Here is a 26,628-nt window from a genome sequence, read left to right as displayed (position 1 = left end):
TTCTTTAAGTTCTATGCTGTGGTCATGAATACCATACTGCTTATTTTGGCATCACGTTTGTAACCTTCTTATGTAGATGAGCGCACGTGTAAGCACAGAGTACTGTCCATGTTCCATTTGGGCCTGAGCTACTCATACCAGATTAAGTCAGGTGTGTTCGGCCATTCAACAGCTGCCAACAAGGGTACATAGCCGTTTTGGCTTGTTAGTGCAAGGAGAACTGGAAAATGCAAAGTACTTTGGGTCCAGAGGACCAGGATTGGGAAACACTTTTAGACTGTATTTTCACCTGTTGTGATGAATATTTCATTGCCATGTTCACTAAGTACGGATATGTGATACATTATTAAGAAACAAGTTGAATACCAAACATGTACAGTGAGGCAAATAAGTATTTGATCCACTGTCAATTTTGCAGGTTTTCCCACCTACAAAGAATGAAGAGGTCTGTAATTTTTATCGTACGTAGACTTCAACTGTGAGAGACAGAACCTAAAAATAAAAAATAACATCTTATGATTTTAAAATAATTAATTTGCATTTTATTGCATGAAATAAGTATATGATCACCTACCAACCAGCAAGAATTCTGGCTCTCACAGACCTGTTAGTGTTTCTTTAAGAAGCCCTCTTATTCTGCACTCTTTACCTGTATTAATTGCACCTGTTTGAACTCATTACCTGTATAAAAGACACCTGTTCACACACTCAATCAATCACACTCCAACCTATCCACCATGGCGGGGGCCAAAGAGCTGTCTGAGGACACCAGGGACAAGATTGTAGACCTGCACAAAGCTGGGATGGACTATAGGACAACAGGCCTGCAGCTTGGTGAGAAGGCAGCAGCTGTTGGTGGAATTATTAGAAAATGTAAGAAACAATCTTCCTCGGTCTGGGGCTCCAGGCAAGATCTCACCTTGTGGGGTAAGGATGATTCTGAGACAACCCAGAACTACACAGGAATACCTGGTCAGTGACCTGAAGAGAGCTGGGACCAGATTCTGAGACAACCCAGAACTACACAGGAATACCTGGTCAGTGACCTGAAGAGAGCTGGGACCACAGTCACACAGATTACATTAGTAACACACGATGCCATCATGGTTTAAAATCCTGCAGTACAGCAAGGTCCCCCTGCTCAAGCCAGCACATGTCCAGGCCCGTTTGAAGTTCACCAGTGACCATCTGGACGATCCAGAGGAGGCATGGTGGTATCACATCCACTCATCGTGTTTGGAGGATGAGAACAACCCCACGAACACCATCCCAACTGTGAAGCATGGGGGTGGAAACACCATTTTTGTGGGTGCTTTTCTGCAAAGGGGACAGGACGACTGCAGCGTATTGAAGGGAGGATGGATGGGGTCATGTATTGTGAGATTTTGGGAAACAACCTCCTTCCCTCAGTAAGAGGATTCAAGATGGGTCATGGCTGGGTCTTCCAGCATGACAATGACCCCAAACACACAGCCAGGGTAACTAAGGAGGGGCTCCATCAGAAGCATATCAAGGTCCTGGAGTGGCCTGGCCAGTCTCCAGACCTGAACTCAATAGAAAATCTTTGGAGGGAGCTGAAACTCAAAACCTGAAAGATCTGGAGAAGATCTGTATGGAGGAGGGGAACAGTATCCCTGCTGCAGTGTTCTTGGTCAAGAACTATAGGAAATATCTGACCCATGTAACTGCAAACAAAGGTTTCTGTACCAAGTATTAAGTTCTGTTTTTCTGTTGTATCAAATACTTATTCAATAAAATGTAAATTATCCATCCATCCATCCATTTTCTTCCGCTTTATCCGGAGTCGAGTCGCGGGGGCAGCAGCTCAAGCAAAGCCGCCCAGACCTCCCGATCCACACACACCTCCCCCAGCTCCTCCGGGGGAACCCCAAGGCGTTCCCAAGCCAGCCGAGAGATGTAGTCCCTCCTCCCTCTTACGTGTCCTGGGTCTTCCGCAGGGCCTCCTCCCAATGGGACGTGCCCGGAACACCTCTCCAGCGAGGTGTTCAGGGGGCATCCGGAAAAGATGCCCGAGCCACCTCAACTGACTCCTTTCGACGTGGAGGAGCAGCGGCTCGACTCCGAGCTCCTCCCGAGTGACCGAGCTCCTCACCCTATCTCTAAGGGAGTGCCCAGCCACCCTGCGGAGGAAACTCATCTTGGCCGCTTGTACTCGCGATCTCGTTCTTTCGGTCATGAGCCAAATCTCATGACCATAGGTGAGGATCGGAACTTAGATCGATCGGTAAATCGAGAGCTTTGCACAGCTCTCGATTTACGCCTTTTTTAATTATTAAAAAAAAAAACATACAATGTGATTTTCTGGATTTTTTTAGATTCTGTCTCTCACAGTTGAAGTGTACCTATAATATAAATTACAGACCTCTCCATTCTTTGTAGGTGGGAAAACTTGCAAAATCGACAGTGGATCAAATGCTTATTTGCATCACTGTAAGTGCAAGTATGTGATAAATTATAAAGAAACAAGTTGAATACCAAATATGTACATGAGTTCAGCTTTTAAACCATCTGTCTTTATATTTATTCAGACAAAGAAATCTCTGGACCCAGGAAAACCCCAGTTAAAGTTGATTTTAATAGCAGCTGAATTCTCTGGAGATTGTGACAGAGAGCCTCTATTTTTTTTGTTTTGTTTTTATTTTTTTTGCATAGAAAGACTCCAGTGTATGAACTTCAGGTCCCGCTACATATCAGAGCTCAGCAACAGCCTTTTTGTGAGAGCACAGCTTGAGGTCTTTTTGATGTTATCAACAAAGAGTGCAGAACAAAGAAAAAAATGCTACAGTATTATAGTTTGGCAGTTGCATCATGGCAGTACCAGGCATTTCCCTTTTTTAAATTTTTTTATTATGTTGAACATGAGAAAGTTAAAACTTTGATTCGACACAGAGATGTGGTGTGATACTGCACTGCTGAGATCTTCTCCTTCTCCTGTTGCTGTGTTAACTGTGGTGCTGCACCTTTATCTGCCTGTAATCCCTCATGGTATTTCCTGTATGACTTCATGACCAGGTTGACCTGCATCTGAAGCCCATCCAGTCTTTGCTGCACCACCATAAGCCCTTGGTCTTCATACTGAATTCCCCCCAACCACTGATCTGGAAGATCAAGACTGAGAAGTTGGCCCCGGGCATCAAACATACCTTTCATGTGAGTCCAGTGCCACTAAAACGCTTCAAATCCTCTTTCACCAAACTTGGTGTTCATTTCCTCACTGACTAAACTGTGTTTCAATTTCATTTGCTTTCACATCTGACTAATATATAACGGGATGTTAATTTGCAGAGAAGTTATCACACCCTGAAAAGCCTTTCCTAGAATAACAGTTATGTTATGCACCATGCACACATGTTAAAATGTCAATCCAGTACATAATGGGAAGACCTGAATTCATGCATAACAATGCACAATATTTTATCTGTCATTGTATTGAATAACAGCTGATTATTGCAGATTGTCATTATATTTCCTTAATTCAAATTCAAACATGTATAATCAATGACTGCATTGTTCTGTAGAGAAGACGACCCTGACCGTGCCCCTTTTTCAAGCCATATTTTGTGGGAAAAAGCTTTTTGAAGACCAAATCAGTTTTTCAGAAAGAAAATGCTTATATAAAGATCATGCATTTATTTATTTATTTATTTATCTATTTATCGAGCTTATGCTCTAGCTTACCCCGCTCAGCCTCAAACCTGCCCAGGGCACATCGGAGGTCACAGTCAGATGAAGCAAACAAACCCCCATCATCCCCAAAAATCAAAGATGTCATGAAACTGAAGTGATTCTGGTACTCCATACTCCCACAGCACTCCCCCCCCTTCCCCCCACAGGACACCTCAGAGAACCCTGTCATACCCTTTTTCAAACTCCACCAAACATGTTGACTGCTTGGTCATACTCCCACACCCCTTCTAATAGCCTTGCAAGGGGTATACCCCCGTCACACAGACGCCGATTGAGGCTGAATTACATCAGAATGACACATTCAGCCACAGTCTGGGAAATATTGTCTTGCGGTCTGAAGACCAACGGGCGGCAGTCTTTGAGCATCTACATATTTGGTCCCATTCACTCAGCTGTACTGACTGTGTTGCACATGTTCAAAGCACACTTGGTGCCATCGCGATGGAACGCACATCTGACGGTGGTCTATATGCAGTTTTTACATCATCTGATTGTAGTCTACATATTCTGACAGCATCAAAACAGCACCTGAAATGATCTGATCGTGGTTGATTGAGCTCTGAGATTGATCGGTCACAGCAAAGCCTGCCAGGATGTTGTGGGATGTCCACCTCTGCTGGACCCCAGCCAGCAAGAGCAAAGGAAATGTTGATATGTAATAACATCTATGTGACACACATTGATCATATACAGTCAATGTGAACAGCGCACAGTCAAACTGAAAGTGCCATCTGCCGCTGCACCTCTTGTGGTCTCATACGCAGTAATGCGCCATAGTGCACTTCAGGCACGGAGCTGAACGGATCTCACCGCTGTAATATGCATATTATTACCTGATCACCATCTAAACTCTGTAGGAGGTGTGACGTGGAACTGTATCCCAGCCTGTGACAACGTTATTACACATGAAACTCACCATCAGCCTAGAACAACGATCCTTTCACAGTGCAGAGCGCACAGGAACCAAACCACAGCCTGTGGTGCAAAGCCTCACACAGGCTGCAAAAATAAAATCCCATGTGATAATCCAGCCTACATCACAGTGTACAGAGTTGCACTGTGCTCCTGAAGTGAGCAAAAAAGAAAAAAGAAATTAAAGTTTGCTGGAAAGGCTGCGTCTGATGAATGGTGTGACTGCTTGGTCCACTGCCAGCAAACTTTCAGCAAAGGTGTCCAGTGGCACGCCCCGTGCGCCCACCCTTAGTGGCTCATGCAGCCCTTATGAAAACACACACACACACACACACACACACACACACACAGCTCAGTGATAATTTCAGCCCCATTCTGGTCCCGTGTGAATGAGCTAATCTGGATGCATTCTGACACTGCTGACCACGCATCTTTCCCTCCCAACTGCACCCGATGATGGTAATATTTGCCGTTTTGGCCTGGTTCCTGCACATTCTCGCTATGTGTGATGGGGGCTGTAAAGAGCTGATCCACTCTTCCATCACCAGGCCGGAACCTGCATTGCACCTCCTCAGTCTGAAGTTGGAGTAACTGTCTAAGGTCCTGGGTTTGCTCAAGGTTTGCATGTGTAAACACGTGCGTAGACACCATCGCACTCGCAAGTACACCTACATGCTGAGTTACTAAAGAGTGCGCAACATGGATTACGTCTGTCAAATGCACAAAGTAACACGTATTGTTAATTTATCACGTTTGCCTTCATGAATATGCAATGTGGGGTTTGCCCACCCAAGAGCGCAAAACTGTAGGAGGAAACATGCAGATAGCTGAAGTTTACACAGACAACATGACTTATTAAGGCCGAAAAGGAAATTTAGCATGTGCTGATAGTCTCAATTTTGTGAGCTTCAAAACTTGGCATTAGCTGGTTGTGCTTGACAGACAAAAATAAATAAATACATCATTCATTGTCAACACTGAGTATATTTAGCTTTATTTTGTGCTTAATGTCTCCACATGTAAAATGGGTAGATCCGAAACAGACGCACATATCAGAGCCTGTGTGTGACATCACGGCTGTGCACAAAGCACTCGTGCTGCGATCCTTCATAACAAACGGTGTTGTGTGGGCCGCCAGAAGAGGAGGTACTGCTGGCCCACCACTAGAGGGCGCCCTGTCTGGAGTGCGGGCTCCAGGCACCAGAGGGCGCAGCCGCCTCACAGGAGCAGCCAGGGTGACAGCTGTCACGCATCACCTGCAACAGCTGTTACCAATCATCTGATCAGCAGGGGTACATCAGCAGGACGACGTCTCCACCTCTTTGCCGAGATATCGTTCTACCTGGAAGGTAACATTCTCAGCTAACTGTGTAACAGTAACCTTTTGTGACTTTTGTGCGTTGTATAACAGACTCCTTTTCCAACGAGAGGTGGAGGTAGTTTTCCTGCCGTGCGGATTGCTGGGTGCAAACGCGCCCACATTTAATTGTTTCTTTGTTCCTCGCCAGCAGTACCAGGTCCGACACGCGGAGGCAGTGGCCACCTGGGAATTCGGGACATGGCGGCTCCAGTATTTCCGGGGTCTGGTGGCGGAGGAAATCGTGTGGTTCCGGTTCTGCTTTGGACAGACGTCTCCTATCTTCGAGCCTGCCCACACGACACCTTTTGTGATTTGGCTTTTTGTCCATTGTTGTAATCTGTTGTATTGGTTGTGCCCATTCACAACAGTAAAGTGTTGTTATTTCACTTCCTCCATTGTCCGTTCATTTGCGCCCCCTGTTGTGGGTCTGTGTACCTACACTTTCCCAACAAAACGGCACACGAAGGAAGATGAGAAGTGAAAGATTCTTTGCTGAAGCACTATGTTCCAGATTTGATGTCATTCTGATTAGTGTAAACTAATGTTTTTGCTCATTATGGCAGGCTGCCACGATGCAGTAGTTCATGGCAAACAGATATTTTGTCACTTTGATGCAGTGATGTTTGAAAAGCTGAGCCATTTTTTAAAACAATGAATGTTTTGGTGATGACTTTTTCATAACCAACCCTGATTAGTATTAGTATTAACAACAATGCTCGCCAAAGGTCTGCCCTCTCACCGAGTCATATTTCCTTCAGTAATGGCATATAGAATTATTTTAATTATTTAAATAACAGATCAGGAATTGATTTTAAGGTGTATCAGCAAGATAAATTTGTAGTTTATCATATCAGTTTAATTCCACATGTGTTTTGTTAGGTGTGTACAGTATGTGGGGGAAAACCAGGGGGAAGAAAAAAGGCTGAAGGACACGGCTGTGCAGTGGGAGCCAGTTTCCCCGGGGAGCCCATCATATTTAGTGGCTTTTGCTCGGAAACGTAATAAAAATGTAAAAATGGGCTGCACTAATTCTCTTGTCCAATGCCAGTGTATCACATGGGAACCCCTTTACAAAATGGGTCCCAGAAGCTTCAGCCGCAGCTTAGCCGTATTATGTGGCTTTGTACGCTGCTTTGGCTGTATATTCAGTGGAGGCTTTCCTGTCTTTGGGGTCCCACATGTAATCATTTTCAATTGTACGTTGACAGCATTTTGGAAGAATGCAGCATCAGGTACACAAATGGTGTCCATATGTGGCGGAGTGTTTTCCTTTTTCCCGACTTTCAAAACATCCTGCTGTAAAAGCCAATTTGACGAGGAGAAAATGATTCAAAAGTTGAAAATCAATGCATTGTTGAAATTTGTTCCACTTAAAGCTACAGTGTGTGGGATTTAGGTTTTTTCTTTTCTTTTTTTTTTATCAGAAATGGAGCATAGCATTCAAAACCATCTGTCCAACAGTGTATAATTACTGCAACAATCAACTGATGCAATTTCATCATCTTATAATGATCCACTCATATCTCCACAGGAGTGGGCCCCCTCGTGGGTACCACCATGTTGCACCATCATGTTGATACAGTAGCCCAAAAGGGACATACTTACTTTGGCTTTCACATTGTGGAGCACATATATCAGTTAATCTATTGATTATTTCTGTTTTGCTATCAGTTATTTTTTTTACTTAATGTAACTATTTTATTACTCAATTATTCTAACAAAAAATGTACTCAAATTAAAATTTTGAAACTTGTCCTTTACTAGACTGGGGTCCTGTGCAGGGTGTATCCTGCCCCTCACCCCATGTCTGCTGGGATAGGCTCCACCCCCTTCTTAAACCTTGATTGGAGTAAGCGAATATATAAAATGAATGCATGAAGCTTGTCATTTATATTTCATTATTCAACAGTCTTGGGCAGCAGGTTGGCTTAGTGGTTAGCACTGTTGCCTCACAGCAAGAAGGTTATGGGATTGATTCCCACCTGTGGCCTTTCTGTATGGAGTTTGCATGTTCTCCCCGTGTTTGTGTGGGTTCCCTCCAGGTGCTCCAATGTCACAGACTGAACAGTCCCCCCTAAAAATCAGTCCGCCCTGCCTTCACTGTGCGTGCATCATTTCTGAGTGTCAGCAACATCATTTCTGAGTGTCAGCAGCAATTTACCCATTATCACCTCGTTTCTTCTTCAAACTGCACTCCAGTCATCATCTATCTCAGCGACAGATATCTGAAGCCTTTGTACAACAATCATTTCCACATAAATTTAGCATTATTTCATAATAAAAGACGGTAGACCAATCAGAGCACCACGGCAGCTGCTGATTTAAGAGGTTTTACTTCATCATCTGATGGTTAATAATCACATTGATCCATTTGATCGCTTTAGGTGTAGACAGTCAGTCTCAGATGAGCTGCTGTGGTCCGAAATGAGGCATGTGCAGTGAGGGCAGGGTGGACCAATTTTTAGGGGGGACCGTTTGGTCCGGCTTCCTCCCACATCCAAAGACATGCAGGTTAAGTGCACTGGAAACTTATCCGTAGGTGTGTGTGCAGGTGTGGATATGTTTGTTTGTGGCCCTTTGACAGACTGGTGTCCTGTCCAGAGTGTACCCTGCCTCATGCCCTATGACTGCTGGGATAGGCTCCAGGCTCCTGTGACCCTTAATTGGATTTAGGAGATGGATATTCAAAGGTCTTTTTTTAAAAAAAAAAAAAAAAAAAAGACAAAGTATGCAATGCTGGACATTATTCCCCAACAAAAAAGCCCCTGTAATCTGTCTTTTTCAGCCTCTCCACAAATAACTAAGGCAAGAGCTTGTTTCATTCAAGTCAAAGGAATGTAGTCCATTACTGCAGTACTTTAAAATATTTAAAATCAATAACCAATCACAACGCTCAGGTCAGGCTGAGGTCTTAGAAAAAAAGCAATACTGAGTTATGGTTTGGTGTATAAATAAAATGAATACTGATACAACCCCTGGCAAAAATTATGGAATCACCGGCCTCGGAGGATGTTCATTCAGTTGTTTAATTTTGTGGAAAAAAAGCAGATCACAGACATGACACAAAACTAAAGTTTCAAATGGCAACTTTCTGGCTTTAAGAAACACTATAAGAAATCAAGAAAAAAAGATTGTGACAGTCAGTAACGGTTACTTTTTTAGACCAAGCAGAGGAAAAAAATATGGAATCACTCAATTCTGAGGAATAAATTATGGAATCACCCTGTAAATTTTCATCCCCCAAACTAAAACCTGCATCAAATCAGATCTGCTCGTTGACATTGATGCTATGCCATGACATTGATCCTATGTGTCTTTTTGCAAGGAACGTTTTCACAGTTTTTGCTCTATGGCAAGATGCATTATCATCTTGAAAAATGATTTCATCATCCCCAAATATCCTTTCAATTGTCCAAAATATCAACGTAAACTTGTGCATTTATTGATAATGTAATGACAGCCATCTCCCCAGTGCCTTTACCTGACATGCAGCCCCATATCATCAATGACTGTGGAAATTTAGATGTTCTCTTCAGGCAGTCATCTTTATAAATCTCATTGGAACAGCACCAAACAAAAGTTCCAGCATCATCACCTTGCCCAATGCAGATTTGAGATTCATCACTGAATATCACTTGCATCCAGTCATCCACAGTCCACAATTGCTTTTCCTTAGCCCATTGTAACCTTGTTTATTCTGTTTAGGTGTTAATGATGGCTTTCGTTTAACTTTTCTGTATGTAAATCCCATTTCCTTTAGGCAGTTTCTTACAGTTCAGTCATAGACGTTGACTCCAGTTTCCTCCCATTCGTTCCTCATTTGTTTTGTTGTGCATTTTTGGATTTTTGAGACATATTGCTTTAAGTTTTCTGTCTTGACGCTTTGATGTCTTCCTTGGTCTACCAGTATGTTTGCCTTTAACAGCCTTCCCATGTTTTTTGTATTTGGTCCTGAGTTTAGACACAGCTGACTGTGAAAAACCAACATCTTTTGTAACATTGCATGATGATTTACTCTCTTTTAAGAGTTTGATAATCCTCTCCTTTGTTTCAACTGACATCTCTCGTGTTGGAGCCATGATTCATGTCAGTCCACTTGGTGCAACAGCTCTCCAAGGTGTGATCACTCCTTTTTAGATGCAGACTAATGAGCAGATCTGATATGATGCAGGTGTTAGTTTTGGGAATGAAAATTTACAGGGTGATTCCATAATTTGTTCCTCAGAATTGAGTGATTCCATATTTTTTTCCTCTGCTTGGTCTAAAAAAGTAACCGTTACTGACTGCCACAATCTTTTTTTCTTGATTTCTTATAGTGTTTCTTAAAGCCAGAAAGTTGCCATTTGAAATGACTTTAGTTTTGTGTCATGTGTGTGATCTGCTTTTTTTTCTACAAAATTAAACAACTGAATGAACATCCTCCGAGGCTGGTGATTCCATAATTTTTGCCAGGGGTTGTAGAATAACTCTGTTAATGTCAGTTCTGTCATTTGTACAAAGTTAAAATATAACATATATCTATTAATGTTGAATAATGCACTAATTCTGAAGTTTTGCAAAAAACACAGATCACAAAGGATTCTGGGTAAAATGTGCCTCTTCTGCTAAACACTGATTGGTTGAGTCATTCATTATGTAAACGAACATGTTAATGTGACGTGTGTTGATGTTTACAGATAAATGTGCTTTTGTAAAATATTCCATTTTTTTATTTGTAAAAACAGGAATTTTTACGGAGCCCTGGAAGTGTCATCGCAAAATGTTTTGCATGTGGAGAGAATGTGCACTCATTTTATTATATTGTGCGCACGTTTTATGATGTTGTGCGCACGTTTTATTATATTGTAAAACGTGCACTCAATATTGTCTTGACACATAAATGTTGGCTATTCGCCCTATTGACATTTCATATCCCCCAAAACCTCGAAGAGGTCGCCGCGCTGTGAGATCTCAGTGACATTGAGAACTGCATTGAGACGCTCTGATCACGCTGCACTTTAACCGCTGCACACAGATAACACCATTAACATCACAACATAAAACTATTTTTATATTGTGCCTAAAACTCTCGTGAATATATTCTCTGGATTTTTAGATGTTGTTATTGCGTTAATGTGACAAAAAGCATAAAAAATTACATTTTTGTAGTATAATATTCATTTACAACTGTCATCGTGTTGATTTTCTATATGTTGTTTGACTGCAGCGACTCTCTTCTTCTATTATACATTCCAAATCTAAGGTATAACTCTACTAGTGTATACTAAGGTACATCTAAAAATCTTAAAAAAAAAAAAAAAAGCTTCGAGCCACTTAGGTGCCTGGTCTTGAGAACCAGGGATGGTAGGTTTTTTATCCCATGGGAGCTCTCCCTACCCACCTAAGTGGCTCAAGAATATGGACAGCGTGTACACTAGTGGCATTTACTCAAACAGGGTAGTAAACAACATGTACAAAAATATAGTTACTACATAATATTATAGGAGTCAGTTCCTGAAACCTAAATGTTCATACAGGAGAATATTGTAGTATACGTTTACCTAGTCTGTAGACTTGTAAAACTAAATTATAGCTAGTAGGCTAAGCTATAAATCTGGTTATGTTATTATAGAACCAGAAGCTATGATGTAATATGTTTTAGGTTTCTATCTAAAGTTCACCCTACTAGCTAGGTTATGGATTGCTACTGTAGGAAGACAAAATCCATACTCTACATGCTTTCAAATGGAAACCCCAAACTTAGATACTATGTGTTGATATCTGTTAAAGAACCCATAAACTGAAGAACCATTAAAAATCTACACCATGTAAAATAAAAGTGCAAATCTCAAAAGTATGCTAACTATAGCCAGATAACCTACCATTAATTTAGCAGTTAACTAGCCTGGCATACGTTGTTAGCCAGCAACGTTCAACAAAGTCAGTAACTGGTGTATAAACCACAATAGCATCGCTTCACCCTACAATAATGGTTGTAACAACAAATACATATAACAACAAATGTAAACAAAAGTGTGTATTAATGTTAGCTTCCCAAACAGAACTGACTATGTTGTTAGCTATAACAAACAGTGCTGCAGCCGACTCGATAAGCTTACGTTAGGTGCTAGGTTTAGCTAATTGTACCCCATTCCTCCATTTTTGTCACTAATATAATAATTTTTAAAAAAAGGAACAAATAAAAGGACATTTGTATATATTCACAACCATAAAGCGTGCTGAAATGTATATGGAGACAAGATATAAGTACCATAGTGAAAGGATACTAAGGTGGAACCGCTCCCGGCTAAGGAGAGCTTGGGGCTCACAGCCGCAGCGACATGTAGGCCAGGGTAGCCCTTAACTGGCTCGACGGAGAGAGATAAATTCTGGAGACTGGCCAGGCCACTCCAGGACCTTAAAATGCTTCTTATGGAGCCCTCCTTAGTTGCCTTGGCTGTGTGTTTGGGGTCATTGTCATACTGGAAGACCCAGCCATGACCCATCTTCAATGCTCTTACTGAGGGAAGGACGTTGTTTGCCAAAATCTCACAATACATGACCCCATCCATCCTCCCTTCAATACGGTGCAGTCGTCCTGTCCCCTTTGCAGAAAAGCACCCCCAGAGTATGATGTTTCCACCCCCATGATTCACGGTTGGGATGGTTTTCTTGGGGTTGTTCCCATCCTCTAAACATGGTAAGTGGCGTTGATTCCAAAAAGCTCTATTCTGGTCTCATCTGACCACATGATCTTCTCCCATGCCTCCTCTGGATCATCCAGATGGTCACTGGTGAACTTCAAACGGGCCTGGACATGTGCTGGCTTGAGCAGGGGGACCTTGCTGCCCTGCAGGATTTTAAACCATGACAGCATCATGTGTTACTAATGTAATCTTTGTGACTGTGGTCCCAGCTCTCTTCAGGTCATTGACCAGGTCCTCCTGTGTAGTTCTGAGCTTTCTCAGAATCATCCTTACCCCACAAAGTGAAATCTTGCATGGAATCCCAGACCGAGGGAGACTGACAGTCATCTTGTGTTTCTTCCACTTTCTAATAAATAATCATAACAGTTGTTATCTTCTACCAAGCTGCTTGCCTGTTGTCCTGTAGTCCATCCCAGCCTTGTACAGGTCTACAGTTTTGTCCCTGGTGTCCTTAGACAGCTCTTTGGTCTTGGCTATGGTGGACAGGTTGGAGTGTGATTGATTGTGTGTGTGAACAGGTGTCTTTTATACAGGTAACAAGTTCAAACAGGTGCAATTAATACAGGTAAAGAGTGCAGAATAAGAGGGCTTCTTAAAGAACAATTAACAGGTCTGTGTGAGCCAGAATTCTTGCTGGTTGGTAGGTGTTCAAATACTTATTTGCAGCAGTAACATACAAATAAATTATTAAAAAAAAAACATACATTATGATTTCTGGATTTTTTTTAGATTTTGTCTCTCACAGTGGACATGCACCTAAGATGAAAATTTCAGACCCCTCCATGATTTCTAAGTGGGAGAACTTGCAAAATCGCAGGGTGTTCAAATACTTATTTTCCTCACTGTATATATATATATATATATATATATATATAGCGAGTGTATCCTAGACAGGTTACTAGATAAATAATAGCTGGTAGGTTAAGCTGTAATTGTAGCTATGTTACTCTATAAACAGAAGCTAAGATATCATATGTTTTAGGTTTTTATCTAAAGTTTACCCTACCGGTTAGGTTATGGCTAGCTACTATAGGCAGACAAATTCCATCTTCTACATGCTTTCTGCAAACTTAGATACTATCTCTTGATATTTATTAAAAGATCTTTTAAACTGAAGAACCAGTTTGTCATACAGAAACCGGTGTTTAACTAATCTACTAGTAAGCCTATGGTGTCTAGTGGAAAAACTTTGGGAATTATCACAGATTTGACCAATTCTGACTAGTTGGGAGGTGTAAACACAGAATGTAGGTTTACTCTAACATGTCTAAGATGTCGTACCTGAGGCTCCCTCACACTGCAAGTCAGCCTCCTGAACGCAGCACTTCTAGATGTTTCTGCTGATTTTCTTTAACCACCGTTTTCACCTGACATGAATCAGACCAAATATAAAATGGCTGCATTGTTAGAGGAGTCAGTCGTACTTATCCCCCTAACATAATTTCCCCAAATACAATTTTTGCAATGACTGAGGCCCAATCCCAATACTCTGCCTTCATACACGTGAACGTGCGAAATAAAGGGAAAGGGTGAAATGATGGTGTGAAGGGTATTGGGACTGGGTCGATGTTATGTTCTCTGAGTGGGAATGTTGTCAGAAGGAGGGGGAGTATGCCATGAAGATGAATGCGTGTGTGTGTCCGGCTGATATTTTCTTAAGCTGTGTGGTGAGTGAGTGTTGTTAAGAGAGCAGCAGGTCAGCTTCACACTAAATATGTCTTCATGTCACTGGTGTCAGAACACAAAACAGCCCAGCCTGACTTCATCACTTTTTATTCACTCTTCAACAAATCATGTTTGAAGAAAATGTTCCTCTGACTTTGTGTATATGACAGTGGTGGGCACAGCTAATCAAAAAGTTAGTTTTGGTAACAACTAATCAGCTAACTGAAAATTGATCTTTTATACAGCTAAACCAATAAACCACCCAAAAATTTATCGGAAGCTACAGCTAGCTGTTTTAACACCACGATCACAAACCCAAACAATGAATCAGCAATTCTCTTTGTGCGCTGTGCCACCTGCTGGAAGCTCCTGTTTACTACATATTTTACTCTACCACAGCAAAATGAGCCTCATCACTAGTTTGTCACAAAAGAAGTCATTATTCCTTAACGACATACAGCAGTTCTGCCGTGAGGCAGAGGTCTTGGAAAATAAAGCACTTTTGACTTAAGGTTTTGATTTAGAAATCAAATTATTCTGGATAGAATAGCTACATTAATGTCAATTCTGTCATTTGTACAAAGTTTTGTAACAAACACACAGATGCCAAAGGGATTATGGGCAAAATGAGCCTCCGCTAACACTGATTGGCTGACTCATTCATTCTATACTCAACAAAAATATAAACGCAACACTTTTGGTTTTGCTCCCATTTTGTATGAGATGAACTCAAAGATCTAAAACTTTTTCCACATACACAATATCACCATTTACCTCAAATATTGTTCACAAACCAGTCTAAATCTGTGATAGTGAGCACTTCTCCTTTGCTGAGATAATCCATCCCACCTCACAGGTGTGCCATATCAAGATGCTGATTAGACACCATGATTAGTGCACAGGTGTGCCTTAGACTGTCCACAATAAAAGGCCACTCTGAAAGGTGCAGTTTTGTTTTATTGGGGGGGGATACCAGTCAGTATCTAGTGTGACCACCATTTGCCTCATGCAGTGCAACACATCTCCTTCGCATCATCCGTGAAGAGAACACCTCTCCAACGTGCCAAACGCCAGCGAATGTGAGCATTTGCCCGCTCAAGTCGGTTACAACAACGAACTGGAGTCAGGTCGAGCCCCCGAGGAGGACGACGAGCATGCAGATGAGCTTCTCTGAGACGGTTTCTGACAGTTTGTGCAGAAATTCTTTGGTTATGCAAACCAATTGTTTCAGCAGCTGTCCGAGTGGCTGGTCTCAGACGATCTTGGAGGTGAACATGCTGGATGTGGAGGTCCTGGGCTGGTGTGGTTACACGTGCTCTGCGGTTGTGAGGCTGGTTGGATGTACTGCCAAATTCTCTGAAACGCTTTTGGAGACGACTTATGGTAGAGAAATGAACATTCAATACACGAGCAGCAGCTCTGGTTGACATTCCTGCTGTCAGCATGCCAATTGCACGCTCCCTCAAATCTTGCGACATCTGTGGCATTGTGCTGTGTGATAAAACTGCACCTTTCAGAGTGGCCTTTTATTGTGGACAGTCTAAGGCACACCTGTGCACTAATCATGGTGTCTAATCAGCATCTTGATATGGCACACCTGTGAGGTGGGATGGATTATCTCAGCAAAGGAGAAGTGCTCACTATCACAGATTTAGACTGGTTTGTGAACAATATGTGAGGGAAATGGTGACATTGTGTATGTGGAAAACGTTTTAGATCTTTGAGTTCATCTCATACAAAATGGGAGCAAAACCAAAAGTGTTGCGTTTATATTTTTGTTGAGTATGTAAAAACAAACACGTTAATGTGACGTGTGTGTTGGTTTACACATAAATGTGCTTTTGCATTTGCAAAAGCTATGATTAGGCAACTGTCTGATATAACCGGGGTCAAAATGCATAGTACACTGTCATCTACCTATCTATCCATAATCCTGCGATGAACACTACTGGGCAGTAGATGGCAGTACAGACCATGAAAACTTGCCAAAACAAATATTCCAAATAAATAATCTGTCTGTGTCTGCTAGATTTAATCTGTGTGAAATTTAATAAACACAAACCGAATTTCAGACATCTTATATATATATATATATATATATATATATATATATATATATATATATATATATATATATATATTACTCTAGAACAAAGATGACAAACAGTGTTTGGACAATAACCAGGGCATTATAGAGCAAACAAGAAGCGATTACAGCTCACAGTGATTCCATTTGAAAATAATGGACAAGCAACCTGAGCTTCTTCTGGCATTTTTACATAAAACAAACACAATAACAACTATAATAACAATAACTATAAACCCAGAGAATATGTTCACAACAGTTTTAGGCACAATATACAAATGGTTTAATGCTGTTGCCCGTGAGGAGCCTGATCAGAGCGTCTCAAATGCATTTCTCCTGTCATGAACTTTTACGTTACCCAGAATGCACTGCGCACATATCATGTCCACACTAAAACCTTTAAAATTAGTGCAATATTTTAAAACTAAAACATATAGCTGATATTTTCACGTTATAAAATTTCAGATAACTTGTCCGAAATTATTTTGGTTAAAATTTTAACCATAAGTTAAAACTGTATGCCTCTGGGATGACTTGGGTGATATTGCCGGCTGGTTAGTAGGGTGTCAAGAGAAATTTTTTTTTTTTTGGCTCTCATTTTGGTTCTCTTCTGTGACCAGCTCTCCTCTGATTTCAGAGGATAGAATGTTTTTTTTTTTCTGAAATCAGCTCTCCTCTGTCTGTTGTGGATAGAACTGTATGTCTACGACAAAACATTTAACAGGTAGGCTCTAAAATCATTGATATTAGACTTTAAAAATGTTTATTAACTGTTAAAGCTTTATACACTAAGCTTGCAACAATATGTTAGCGGTCTAAAAATGATCAGACCAAAATTTATCAGAAGATAAGTGATCTGGTGATGTCTTTCAAAGTTATCTGAAAAGCTAATCCAATAATGAAAACATTAGCTTCAATAATTAGCGGTTAGCAGCTTAGCGGAACTGTGCCCACCACTGGTATATGTATATTAGAGAAATGGGCATGCACATGAGTATTGGCGCAGTGGTAAATCCAGATCTGTTGGCTCCTGCACAGATATGTTTACTGTACTCAGTGAGACAAAACCAAGTCAGGACTGTAGCTTTTGTGGCACTTGGAGTGTCAGAGAGTTGTTGGGTAGGAGAATGAAACCCGAACAGTGAACAGAGCTGAACTCAACACTTTGAATGTGTTAAATTGACGATTTTGTACGAGTGATGAGATTGAGCCCTGCAGTAGCCTGACAGTATTTAGCTGGAGCTCAGAGGACTGCAAGTCACTGCTTACTGGCCAGAAGGCCAGGAGGAGGAGGAGATCATAGACCTGTGCTCAGACAGTGCATTAGTCACACCTTCTTGTGTCTAAGATAACTTAAAGGTTATCACATTGTCACATTTGAACTGGACATTCCAAATGAGTGTGTCTTGAATCATCTTGAATTTGAACATTTCCTATATCAGCCCTGAGGCAGACTGGTGCCAGTGCTCAGCCCTGGATTCTGTAACGTGAACTGGATGACCGTCAATGATTCTCCCTGGATAAGATGTGAGTTTGACGTAGGTTACTTCCCCATCAAATACAAGAATCCATTTGTAGCTGGGTGGACTGAGGCAATACAGATGAAGTATCTTATTCCAGGTCACAGAAAGGTGGTGTGCCTGGGAATCAAACCCAGATCCTTGTATTGGCAGCCTAACTCCTTATCCCACTGAGTTACCTGCTCTGCTGCTCATGTACTCATGATAGTTAGAATAACATATAACTGATTGACACTAAACTGGAACCGAACATCCCAAAGTAGAGTATCTCAGACCAGTTTGGCTTGGTTTCACGAAAACCCTCAGGAAGCCCAACGCTGTGGATCAGCATCCCTGTTCATCTGTGTCAGATAATATCCAATATGTTGTCCATCTTGCTTATTTTTGGAATATAAAAGTTCTTATGGCACTCACCACAAGCTTCCTGCATGAATCCACGGTTCACTTTTGCTTGTTGCTGTGGGCCAACAATCCGTCTTCCATCTGATGATTTCTTTTGTCCCAACTGGTCCATATGGCATCTAACATTTTGTCTGTTGCATGTTTTTAATTGTTCATCTTCTGTTTTTGACATTTAGAAATGCTTATGTTAAGTAACGGCACATGCTGTGATGTGCACGTGTGTTCCACTGAGTTCCTGTCTATTAATCTTGACCATAGGAAAACACTGTGATAAAAAGTTAGTTGTTGTGTGGGCCGCTGAAGAGGAGGTACTGCTGGCCCACCACCACCAGTTGGCGCCCTGCTTGGAGTGCGGGCTTCAAGCATGAGAGGGCGCCGAGACAACAGAGAGTGACAGCTGTCACTCATTTACACCAGCTGTCACCAATCACCACCATCCCTACAAAAGCCGGATTATTACTCCACCTCCTCGCCGAGAAATCGGCTACCATCTAAGGTAATTCTCTGCTGTGATTAGTGTTAACTAATTGTTCTGTGTGCAGCCGTATTCCTGAGGATTCAGTGTTTTTGGATTGGCGTGCAGTGAGAGTCTGCGACGTCTTCGCCTCTCACTCCATCCAAGGAGCTACTGTCAGGAGCTGCACGGGTGACTTTGTATCGGAGGTGGAGGTTTTCCCTCCTCGAAGATCTGTAGGTGAAGGATTACTGGCTGTGTGGATACACACTCACCATTAACTGTTTTTCATCTTCTGCCAGCAGTACCAGGGTCTGCAACAGAAGACGGTGACCACCTGGGGACTCAGGACTTGGCGGCTCCGGTGTTCTTCAGGCCGTTGGTGGTGGAAGCTGTGTGGGTCCCGGCTCTCAGATCGCCAGAGGTCTCCTATCTTCGAGCCTGCCCGCACGTCACCTTGTGTTTAATTGGCATTATATCTTTGTCTGTATCCAGTTGTGCGTTTCACAACATTAAATTGTTACTCTTTGTCTTATCCATTGTCCGTTCATTTGCGCCCCCTGTTGCGAGTCCGTGTTACGACACCTTCCCAACATTAGTTCCACATAGAGGAAAAAAAAGACCTTTACTCCAGTGCAACTTATCTTGTATGTGTTTTTTTTCTCCTTTCCTGTCCTCCCAAAAATTCATTGCAAAACCCACATGTGTTGTTAATGACCATCTCCTTATTTTGCCACTAAAGTGGCATGCTGTGGTACAAAGTGCTGGTGAGGGATGGTCAGTGCACAGGTTTCTTCTTCTTATCTACAGTTCTGTCCATCACTTTAGCATGTCACAAATCACAGTTACTGGCCCAAAATCTTTATGCCAGATTTTCAAAAAGGCAGATTAACCTCACCACTAACCAGAATAAACTGCGGTGAGGGATTAGTGTTATTATGATAGCGTGAAAACATTTGGCACGTCTTTCCCTTTTACGACACGTGGTGATGAATTCTTACTTGCATGTAGCAACAGCAGGAAATAGACTTTTCTTACACTTATCTCCTGATACAAAACACACCGTAATAAGTGCGCTTCTAAAAGTATTGTAATTTGGTACTACCATATACTGTCAGTTATTTCCTTTTTATGTTTAAACTTGACCATGAGATAAAATTTAATAATACAGTTGTACTCAAAAGTTTACATACCCTGGCAGAATTTCTTTTTCTTTTTTTTTGGCCATTTTTCAGAGAATATGAATGGTAACACAAAAACTTTTTCTCAGTCATGGTTAGTGATCAGATGAAGCCATTTGTTGTCAAATAACTGTTTGTTTTAAAATCATAAGGACAACAGAAACCACCCAAATGACTCTGATCAAAAGTTTACATACTCCTGTTGTTAATGCCATGTTTTGCAGCCATCATTGACAGCTTGAAGTCTTTTGTGGTCATTGTGGATGAGGCTCTCAGATGGTAAAGCTGCCACTGAATATGTCTTGGACTTTATTTACATCTATTATGAAGAAGTACAAACAGTATGCTACTCTCTGGTAAGTCTGTATGGAGTAGATAGTGCTCAAAAACTGAGTGACTGTGCTAGAATAGTGCAGCAGATAAGAGAATATTTAGAGCGGAACCCTGCAAATGGTGATAAAAGCATCAAATTCGGCAGAATTAGTCTTCAGACAATCCTCTTTTGAAAAAAGCCAATTGGCCACTTGAATTTTCAGTTGGCATTCAGGTAAAGGTCAATTGAAGAATTACACAGGGGTCAAAATTAAAAGATGCTCCAATCATATTGAATTCTATGCCACATTATTTGCCTGATCATAAAGATTCCAAAAAGGTATGGTTTGGACAATCTGTGACTGAATTCTATGGAGTTATAGGATAAAAACAGCAAGAATGGTGACAAAGGTCAGTGTCTGTTTGTACAGGGGTCAAAAGTTAAAGTTGCTCCAGTTTTGGTAAAAGGTGATGCACATTACTAGTTGAGTTAACACAGTTTTAAAAAGGAATAGTTTGGACCATGTACCATCCTTACTTATCACGTTACGGGGTAACATATGTCACATGTCATACAATCCAATAGATGTAGACCTTGTTTGACCTTTACTTCGGAGACCAAGCATTCAACACTGTCAAAACTATTCCATTTATTAACCCTATTAGCTCAACCAATAATTTGTATCACGTTTTACCAAAATTGGAGGAACTTTAACTTTTGACCCCTGTACAAAATGAAACTGAGCTTTGTCACCATTCTTGCTGTTATTATCCCGTAACTCCATAGAATTCAGTCACAGATAAACTATAAAACTAACTAACTATACCTTTATCCAAACTGTACCTTCTTGATATCTTTATGATCAGGCAAATAATATGGAATATTTTTCAATATGATTGGAGCATCTTATAATTTTGACCTCTGTGTAATTCTTCAGTTGACCCCTACCTGACCATCAATTGAAAAGTCAAGTGGCCAAGAGGAGTGTCTAAGGAGTATTTCTGCCAAATTTGATGCTTTTATCACATTTGCATGATTGTTTCAGTTATCTGCTGCACTAGAAGAAGAAGAGTGAGGAAAGCCACCAAGACACCAGAAAACATTAATCAAATCAAATCAATTGTATTTATATAGCGCCAAATCACAACAAACAGTTGCCCCAAGGCGCCTTATATTGTAAGGCAAGGCCATACAATAATTACGGAAAAACCCCAACGGTCAAAACGACCCCCTGTGAGCAAGCACTTGGCAACAGTGGGAAGGAAAAACTCCCTTTTAACAGGAAGAAACCTCCAGCAGAACCAGGCTCAGGGAGGGGCAGTCTTCTGCTGGGACTGGTTGGGGCTGAGGGAGAGAACCAGGAAAAAGACATGCTGTGGAGGGGAGCAGAGATCGATCACTAATGATTAAATGCAGAGTGGTGCATACAGAGCAAAAAGAGAAAGAAACAGTGCATCATGGGAACCCCCCAGCAGTCTACGTCTATAGCAGCAAATTTAGTGTTGGGTGAATTTAGATTCTAATTGTGGCCACCAGGGGGCTGTTTTTCTGAAACCTAATTGTGAATGATAATGCCACAATAACTTCGTGGACCAAGATGAAACATGCAACTGTAGATTTTACTTTGCAAAGTACAAATTGAAGATCAGGCTCAGTGATGCAGGTTAGAGTTTGTGTTCCCCTTCTTTAATTAAAGAAACTAATCATCAAATTACAAACCTCACACACTCATCTTCAACCACTTACTCCAGTTAAGGGTCACGGGGGGCTGGAGTCTGTCCCAACAGTCATAGGGCGTGAGGCAGAGTACACCCTGGACAGTGATGACAGTCTGTCGCAGGGCCACATATAGACAAACAAACAGAATCACACCCGCGCAGACACCTAGGAACAGTTTAATGTTTCCAAACCATGTAACCTGGGGAGGTGATCGTCTAGTGGTTAAGTGTTGGGCTTGAGACCAGAGGATCCTCTGTTCAAATCCCAGCCTGACTGGGAAATCATTAAGGACCCTTGGGCAAGGTCCTTAATCTCCAAGATGCTCCCAGTGTGTAGTAAGCGTCTTGCATGGCAGTACCCTGACATTGGTATGTGAGTATGTCTGTGTGAATGGGTTCATGTGAGGCATCATTGTAAAGCGCTTTGAGTGTCTGATGCAGATGGAAAAGCACTGTATAAATGCAGTCCATTTACCATTAACCTGCATGTTTTGGATGTGGGAATAAGCCGGAGCACCTGGAGGGAACCCACACAAACACAGGGGGAACATTCAAACTCCACACAGAAAGGCCACAGGTGGGAATCGATCCCACTACCTTCTTGCACACTAATCCACCATGCTGTGTTGTATGGCTGGGGGGGCCGGGCTGCCTTTTTGTTTCTGTCTTTTGTTTTTCCTTCCAGGTGGCTTGCATTTGGGACTGAGTGGCTGTGTAGCTGAGTTTATCAGGACCTCACCCTGATCACCTGAGGCTGATCACCTGCGGCTCGTCAGGACTCACAGCTGTGGTGCATCTACATGGATTGGAACATGGTGGCATTTAAGACTGGAGTACACAGTGTGTATTTGCCAGAGACCCGACCTTGTGACCAGACGGGTGAGATCGTCGTCTCGAGAGCCATCTCATCATCAGTGGATGCAGAGAACGTCCAGGTTTGATGCATGGTCTGTGAAAGAGGAGGGGGTGAGGTCTCACGCTCGTCAGCACACTTCCTGAGGTACGTTAGATTTTGTGACTAACATTTATACAGTCAGTAAATATGGTGTCCCTCACACCTTATTATATTGAGCTGTATGTAGTCATTTAATCAGCTTCCACTGCTGTGGAGTTTTGTGAACTGGATGTTCCATGCCTGCAGGTTGGGAAGCTGATTAGTAATTAAGCCAGGAAGTGTTTGCTGTTTGTACACCTTTAAGTGTTCTCTCTGTGTGTTGAGTGTGGACTCACATAATGGTTCCTTCTTTCACAGACTCGGTTTGTCGCGGCCACCTGGGGGGTGTCGGCGGGGTCCTTGGGACCGAACCAGTTCTGGCTCCGGACCGTTAGCGCTGCTGGGAGCGCACCGCAATCCACCACGCCAGACCGCGCACTTTTATATTTTTCACAGCACTGTTATGTTCATTAAACTCTGTTATCCTTTGTACCATGCTCTGCTTATTTTATACTGGGTCCTTCAAACGCTGGTCGGTTCTCCGGGCTGCGTCCGACACATAACATGCTGCCCAGGTTACAAACCTCTTTATCCAAATATTTTTTGTTAAGTGCAATTAAAAAAAAGTTCTTTGTAGGTGTACTTGACGTTACAAAGTTGATCAAGGACAATAAAGTGATTATCAAAGAAATTGTTGTTTTAATTCCCCCCCCCCCCCCCCCCCAAAAAAAAAGATCAAACAGATCAAACTTGGTCACACGTTTGATACATTGTGTTTAATAGAATAAACAGTGCCAGTGCAGAAATGTGTTTATTGATGTATTAGTATGTGCAACAGTATGTTTTTATTATATACATTTGTTATTGAAAGCAAACAACCGTAAGTATTTGTTTTCAAGTATGTGACTTTTTGACAGATATTGCTACAGTCCGGACTGGAGTCTTTACTTCCCCATTTCAGATTCCTGAGGTTTCAGTGCTTTAGAAGGCCTGGGGCTCATTTGGCTTTCAGGCTTCCCCCCCTCTAATTCTTTGCGACTAATGGAAGTCGTATGCCTACAATTAAAATGATAAACTCTGCTGCATTTGGCAAGGTTCATGAAGAAACGCAGTCTGCATCTTGGTCATAGAGACGCCCAATGTGCCGTTTATTTTGTTGTGTTTGGTGCCGTAGTGAGTACAGTAAAAGTGTAAAATCGACACAGCAAGGCGTTCTTCGACAGAGTCCTTCTACAAGGCCTCAGTATTTATGGCCTGTTGTGATCATGCCAGGAACACTGAGCAGAGCATCCAGAGGTCAGACAGATGTTGTGCATGAAGCAGACAAAGATTTTAATATTTGTGTCTGAAAAATGTAAATGACCCAAAGGAAAATTATTCTTTTATTATTGAAGAATGATTAACATTTAGGGACCACATCATAGCAATGTCACAAAAAAAAGAAAAAGAAATTGCATGTTAGTCATGGGTTTACATGGAATTGTCAATTTATTGTTTTTGTCACGGGTAAGGCAGCCAGATCTACCTCATCTTGGCCCATCTGTCCGTAGGACAACATTAGCCAGCTTGGCCCATCTGTCTGACAGATAGTATTGAGCATTTTGGACTATCTGTCTGTCATGGTATCACCTCCATGTGGGATCACCACCCAGAAGGACAGAATAAAGGGTCTGGTGCACTGTCCTAGAAGCAGTGGAGAGGAAGGGGCAAAAGCCCACACAAACTGACACTCCTCATAAATGTTTATTTTAAAGTCTTGGTTAACACAAAAACATTGACTGGTCTGCAATTGATATTGATGTGTAAAAAAAAAAAAAAAAAAAAAAAAAAAAAAAAAAATCAATCATCTTAGCCCAAAACTGTCAAAACACTTTTTGTAAGTATGAATTAGTAATGCAGTCCTGTCCCATTTACCCAGCAACACAAACATTGTCAGTTCCCAGTTAGTCAATGATTTGCTTTTACTGCACAAATGTCAATTTTGCACCTTTTTCACTTGTATAAATTAAATATCTATGTCTCTATTGATCTATGACTCTACAACAACAAAAAAAAGACATTATTTTGAGTAGTAGATTTCGAAGTAGTGTCCCATCTGGGGGGAGCTGTGGGCTACATCCGAGTACCCATACTAGTTTACTATATAGTAGGCAAAATAGGAGTATGTCACAATTTGTATGGTGTCAGAATACACAGCATGCATTTAGTAGTATTTGAGTGAAGTCTTGATCATTTGTTACCTTCATAGTGTGCAAACAGGTGAGATTACACTAGCCCTCAATCCATCTGGAGCATGGTAATGGAAGTAGATGAATTTTGTAGAAAATTCAAACAATATAGCAGTCATCCATGAAAATGGTAACTGGATCCAAGTGGCCATGACATTGTAGAAATATACATTTTTTTAGGTACCATGAACCATAAAAAAATGTCTGTCATTGCAACATAGACATTTTTACAGTATACATGGGTATAATGGCTTAATATGTACAAATTTAGATTGGATTAGATAGAATTTTATTAATGTCTTGGTAAGACTCCCTCAGGGAAATTAAGATTCCAGCAATATTGCACAGTAGCACACAGGGTAAGAGCACACAGAGTATCAAAAGTAGAAATAAGAAACAATTTGCAAAAAGTAAATACAAATATAAATAGCAAAACTACTGGCTTACTGGCTACAACTGCTCCTCTCCTTCTCCGTCCTCTGTCTTCCTGTTCCTCCTCCTCCCCCTGAGTGAGGAGTTGTACAGTCTGGTGGTCTGAGGGACAAAGGAGTTTTTCAGTCTGTTGGTCCTGCACTTGGGAAGGAGCAGTCTGTGGCTGAAGAGGCTCCTCTGGTTGCTGATGACGGTGTGCAGAGGGTGACTGGCATCATCCATAATGTTCAGCGGTTTGTCCAGTGTTCTCTTCTCTGCCACCGTCACCAGAGAGTCCAGCTTCATGCCAACCACAGAGTCACAGCCTGGATGTGTCCTTCTTGGATGTTCTTCCCCCAGCACACCACGGTGTAAAAGAGGATGCTGGCTACTACGGGCTGGTAGAACATCCACAGGAGTTTCCTGCAGATGTTAAACAGCCGCAGCCTCCTCAGGAAGTCCAGCCTGCTCTGTCCCTTCCTGTACAGGTGGTTGGTGTGGGTTGTCCAGTCCAGTTTGCTGCCCAGCTACAACCCGGGGTACTTGTAGGAATCCACAGCCTCCACCTCAACTCCCTCGATCAGAACTGGTCGTGGTCTTGGTCTGGACTTCACAAAGTCATTGACCAGCTCCTTTGTCTTCGAGGTGTTGAACTGTAGATGATTTGTGTGGCACCAGACAGCAAAGTCCTTCACTAGGCTCCTGTAGTTCTCTTCTCTGTTGTCCCTGATGCATCCAACAATGGCTGTGTCATCTGTGAACTTCTGGATGTGACACAACTCAGAGATGTAGCAGATGTCAGAGGTGTACAGGGTGAAGAGAAAACGGGCCAGCACTGTGCCCTGGGGTACTCCGGTGCTTCTGATCACAGTGTCAGACATGGTATCCTTCTACCTGACATACTGCGCTCTGTCGATGAGGTAGCTGGATATCAGGGGTCCACTCGCTTCCTGTTCAGTTTGTCCTGAAACACAAGGGGCTGGATGGTGTTTAAGGCATTTGAGAAGGAAGAGAATCCTCACTGTGCCGCTTCGCTTATCCAGATGCGGG

The 26,628-nt window shown here is 42.0% G+C and overlaps 1 protein-coding gene across 1 annotated transcript in view; it reads left to right on the top strand.

Moving 5' to 3' along the window:
* tgfbr3 (transforming growth factor, beta receptor III) overlaps positions 1-26,628 on the top strand; it is a 271,094-nt gene that overhangs the window by 126,786 nt on the left and 117,680 nt on the right. Inside the window, exon 3 of the mRNA XM_034179237.1 lies at positions 3,034-3,171. Coding sequence (XP_034035128.1) covers positions 3,034-3,171 — 138 coding nt within the window. The remainder of the gene's footprint in view (positions 1-3,033; positions 3,172-26,628) is intronic.

The sequence above is a fragment of the Thalassophryne amazonica genome, chromosome 10 (assembly GCF_902500255.1).
Source record: "Thalassophryne amazonica chromosome 10, fThaAma1.1, whole genome shotgun sequence".
Lineage (NCBI taxonomy): Eukaryota > Metazoa > Chordata > Actinopteri > Batrachoidiformes > Batrachoididae > Thalassophryne > Thalassophryne amazonica.
This window is presented reverse-complemented; position numbering and strand designations above follow the sequence as displayed.